We start from the raw sequence: 4786 nt of genomic DNA on the forward strand, positions 1-4786 counted from the left end.
CGGGGCTGCTGCTTGCCTCCTGCAGCCTGGCCCTGCAAGGACTGGCCCCGGGGAGAGGGCGGCAGGCTGTGGAGCCGCCTGCCCCAGTCCCACTCCCACTCCTGCTCCTCGACGTCTCCCACCGCCGTGTGTCTTGTCTGCCCGCAGGACTCGCTCAGCAGCAGCCTGAAAACTTGCTACAAGTATCTCAATCAGACCAGTCGCAGTTTCGCAGCTGTTATCCAGGCGCTGGATGGAGAAATGCGGTGAGTGATGGAGGCAGCGCCTCTGGCTTGGGGGAAAGCTTGTCCAGGGAGCTTTCAGTGGTTGGAGGCTACGTTTTGATATAGCGCTCAGCGTTGCAGCCTCGTTGCAGCCTCGTTGCTGTGGCTTGCCCAGAACATAGCCCTGCCCTATGTGTTTACTTTAGAAAGCCCTTCCAGGCTCTTTGCCATCTAGTAGTGTCCCTTTGGGCCCAGCCTTTCAGAGAAGGGGGGAGGGGGTGATGTTTATTAACTTTTTTTAGTCCTGACAGCTGAACCTGTCTGTGAGCAGGTCGTGTATTTTCTCGGCTTCTCTTATCCAACTTTGCATTTCTATTTCTAGCATATTGGGTTGATTCTTTTGAAGCTATCTCTGTGCAGATTACACCCCTGAACTTAACACCAGTTGCCTTTGTGTATGATCGTCTTTATACTGAGAAGTTACTGTGTTTTTTGACTTTATTTTCTATTTGCCAAATAATTAGTTCGGTCTTTTGGTCTCTATAGTTGTTCTGCATTAGTTAAATGCAAGTCACTGCTGGGAGTACTAGTGACACCCAACTAGTAGGCTTTTAATTTTTTAATAAACAAACTACAGAAGTTCATTACTCTCATGTAAGAAAGGAAAACTAATGTAAGTTTCGTTAAATATGAAAAGCTTTGGATATCCTTATAGTTCTTTAGAGTTAAGGGTGTAGATGGGTTTAGAAAATGGCCTGGCACAAGTTATTTTAAAATAAAATATCTTTGGTTGTTTGTTCCAATATATTAATAGTTTTTCCTTTTTTACAGCAACGCAGTGTGCATATTTTATCTGGTTCTCCGAGCTCTGGACACACTGGAAGATGACATGACCATCAGTGTGGAAAAGAAGGTCCCGCTGTTACACAACTTTCACTCTTTCCTTTACCAACCAGACTGGCGGTTCATGGAGAGCAAGGAGAAGGATCGCCAGGTGCTGGAGGACTTCCCAACGGTGAGTGGGGTTACGCATCTTGTCGACTGACCGTTGTGTTCATCATTGCTAATGTGCCTGTCCGCTAGCCTGCATACCTGTGGAGAAAGGTAAAATAGGCAGCCTGAGGGCAGCATAATGTGATGGTTAAGAACCCTGGTAGCCAAGACTCTGAAGCCAGGCTGCCTGGGTTGGAATCTCAGATCTCCCACTTACTAAACTGTTGGTTATTTGCAAAGCCTGTCTGTATCTCAGTTTCTTCGTCTATAAAATGGGGTAATAATAACACCTACCTCATGGTATTCTGAATATTCAAAGAATTAACATAGGTAATGCTCTTAGAATGTTAGTTACTGCTGTTATTATCAGTATTGGAAGTCCAGTGTTCCTGTGGGAAGATGCACTCACATTTTAGTGTTGTAAAAGATTCTCAGGCTAGCTTACAAAAACCTGCTGACTGTATAATGCAGCCTACCTGTGTGACACTGCTGGCCTCTTGACTACCCTGAGCCTGGTAGCAAGGGACTGCTGCTCAAGATGGGTAGCAGCCTGGCATGGGGGGTGGTGTCTGTTGGCAGCTAGGGTGAGGATTGAGAAGCAGGGTGAGCCTCTGTCACTTCACCTGTGATCCTGGGCGAATTCCTTCTCTGCTTTGTGTCTCCATCTCCTCAATTGTAAAGTTAGAACTGAGAGGATTGAGTAATTCCACATGTATAAAGTACTTAGTGCCTGGAACAGAGTGAGTGTTCTGAAAATACTAGCTATTTGGTCTATTTTGTTGGAGTAAAGTGGGTTATAGTGAAAATCCTAAGCTTTAAAAAGTCCCTCAAGTTTATGTGCACATCTGACTAGGTCCTACTCTCCTAGAATTCACATGTCTTGAATCACATAAATAACTGATTCTTCCATATCTTATAAATAAAAGTTTGACTTGGCAAAGTCACATGTTCTGTAACGGCCCAAAGAAGCCCTTTTTATCCACAGTTGCCAGAGCTTTTGGAGAACATTCCTTATGTTACTGAAAGAAACCTAATCTATATCTGAGTTGGGAGGGAGCGAAGTGGACAGATGGAGAGTCCTCCGCCAAAGAAACGAATCTTTGATTCTTCTGCATAATGGGACAATATTCAAAAAAAAAAAAAAAAAAAAAACATTGTTCTATTTGGGGAAGACTCTTTTGGTGCAAAGGCTATTTCAGATTGCTGAGATTAGACCTTCAGTACCAAAGCCCAAAATATAGTACAACACGATACAAATGAGAAGAAAATATCTGAAGAATAATTCGAGTTTGTACAGTACAATTCAAAAGAAGAAAGAAAATTTATGACGAGTAACTGGGTGAGAATTAGAGCTGTAACCCTGGGGAGGTCCTGGTGATTTGGCTCTCACAGGACACCTGATAACCAGAGGATGGGTTTCCTTTGATGGGAAATCTGTGACCATTCATTGATGGGCCTCTGAATTCTGCTGAAGCAGAGGAAGTAGTCATACCCCGTTTATAATGGAAGCACATTCTCACTTAAAAACAACTAATATTATTCTAGCTGGACCTAGTCTGAAATTCCATAGTCACTTCAGGATGGTAACAGTGAACCCTGGGCTCTCGGGGTTGGGGGGGGGGGTTAAGTGAACTATGTTGTTTTTATTTGTGTATATTTCATATCATGAATACATATTATTTTGTCAAAAGAGTCAATCTTTTAAATCACATAATCCTGAAAAAGTCATTTTATTGCCATAAAAAAACAGCCAAATTACTTTTGACTTGAGTAGATTCATAATAATGAAAAAATTTCTGGGGCATGAGATAAATGTCTTAGGTATTACATAAGTCAAGGCAGCCCTATCCACTCAGCAAAAGTGAAAGAATATGAAAGTGTGTGAGTGCTAACATAATTTTGGGGAATATCACTAGCAGATTTCCTGATGATATTCCAATATGTTTGTAAAACTTCAGTGTCTTCCTTTGTTCGTACAGTGTTCCAGTGGAAAAATAATGCTTAGTTCTGGAAGGTTTCAGATGTGAACACTGAACTGATCGTTTTCTCTTTTGGGTAGTAGAGTTAGAGATGCAGTCCTCTCGAAAGCAGAGTTGCCCTGGGGAGAGTAAAAGGGAGCAGAAAGCGCAAGCCAGGCCACTGCTATTTTCGCTGTTGTTAACCTTTTGTATCCTTTATGAATATAAAGATGTACTAAGTTGTGTGTTTTGTGTGCATATATAATTTGAAGCTACTTGAATTATAGGTCCCTCCAGTCTGTGATTCAGCTTGAGATGGGACTGTATGGGAATTAATAGTGCCTTGTCTTCTTAAGGAATGATTTGTATATGTGCTGATGTGGCCCAGCATCTCTTTGAAACCAGTTGTGTGGGGCTAGACCTGCAATCAGCTTTTGGCTAAGAGGTCCCAGGATAGAACAAGTAGTGTAAAAGAGGACTAATAGCTTGGCCTCACTCACACAGTACTGCTGTTAAACTTGGGCAAGTGGAACTCCTCACTTTAGAGGGCCCCATGGGGTGAGGGGTCACCGGGGCCATGGGAATGTGCTTACTCAGCTCTCATGGGCTCTCCTACACCACGTTCTGGACATCTGGAGTTCCTTGTCCCGAATCCCTGAGCCCATGTCTGCATCCACACAGTCTGTTTCCTAAGGTCCGTCCATCTCCTCCAGGTGGGAACGTGCCACCATGGACTGTGCCCTTGGGCCTGAGTGATGGCCCAGGGCTGTTGGGGAGTGTCGTAGATGGATCCTGGCACTAAGGGCTGGGATATCCTCTCAAATGAGTGTGAGGTGCCTCCCATGCTGGAGAGAGCGGGATTCAGGAAGCAGTGGAAGGGAAGAGCCTGGGATATGGGGATCAGCTGTGTGTGCCCTGTTGCCTTTTGGAATAAACCTCTGAGGGACTAAGAATTTTAAATTCAAACCTGAATCAACCAGGTTGTTATGAAGATATGTTTGTCAAGGCAGGAGGATAGAATATATTTTATTTAACAAGTTGTTAACTCCACTGATCATTTTTAAATTTTTAGCTACATGTAGTAGGCTTCCATTTGTCCTCTTGTCCCAGGCCTTGCAGAATTTAGGAATAAGCCTCAATACAGTGTTCTAACCAAGTGACCTCCATCTCGATGTACAGTAGATTGAACCTGATGCTTTATACTTCAGTGATCATTAGTTGGTACCAGTTCAAGTCAGGCTTTCTAGAACTCTCATTGTATATTAGGGGTTCGATTAGAGCACAGTCATGCATCACTTAATGAGTGGCACAGGATACATTCTGAGAAATGCATTGAGAGATGATTTCATCATTTTGCGAACATCATAGAGTGTACTCACTCGTACCAGGATGGCACAGCTGCTACACACGTAGGCTCTGTGTGGGCATAGCTGCTACACACGTGGGCTGTGTGGGCACAGCTGCTACACACGTGGGCTCTGTGGGCACAGCTGCTACACACGTGGGCTCTGTGGGCACAGCTGCTACACACGTGGGCTCTGTGGGCACAGCTGCTACACACGTGGGCTGTGTGGGCACAGCTGCTACACACGTGGGCTGTGTGGGCACAGCTGCTACACACGTGGGCTGTGT

General features: G+C 44.3%; 1 protein-coding gene across 6 annotated transcripts in view; it reads left to right on the forward strand.

Annotated features, from left to right (window-relative positions):
• Nucleotides 1–4786, forward strand: part of FDFT1 (farnesyl-diphosphate farnesyltransferase 1) — a 36305-nt gene that overhangs the window by 6011 nt on the left and 25508 nt on the right. For 5 of the 6 annotated variants that reach the window (XM_011942833.1, XM_011942830.1, XM_011942831.1 and 2 more), the window contains 2 exons: nucleotides 148–245; nucleotides 1035–1218. In XM_011942833.1, coding sequence (XP_011798223.1) covers nucleotides 241–245; nucleotides 1035–1218 — 189 coding nt within the window. In that variant the 5' untranslated portion in view covers nucleotides 148–240. Of the gene's footprint in view, nucleotides 1–147; nucleotides 246–508; nucleotides 858–1034; nucleotides 1219–4786 lie in introns of those variants that run through there. The other variant, XM_011942836.1, reaches the window with a different exon arrangement.

The sequence above is a fragment of the Colobus angolensis genome, unplaced genomic scaffold (assembly GCF_000951035.1).
Source record: "Colobus angolensis palliatus isolate OR3802 unplaced genomic scaffold, Cang.pa_1.0 Scaffold210, whole genome shotgun sequence".
NCBI lineage: Eukaryota > Metazoa > Chordata > Mammalia > Primates > Cercopithecidae > Colobus > Colobus angolensis.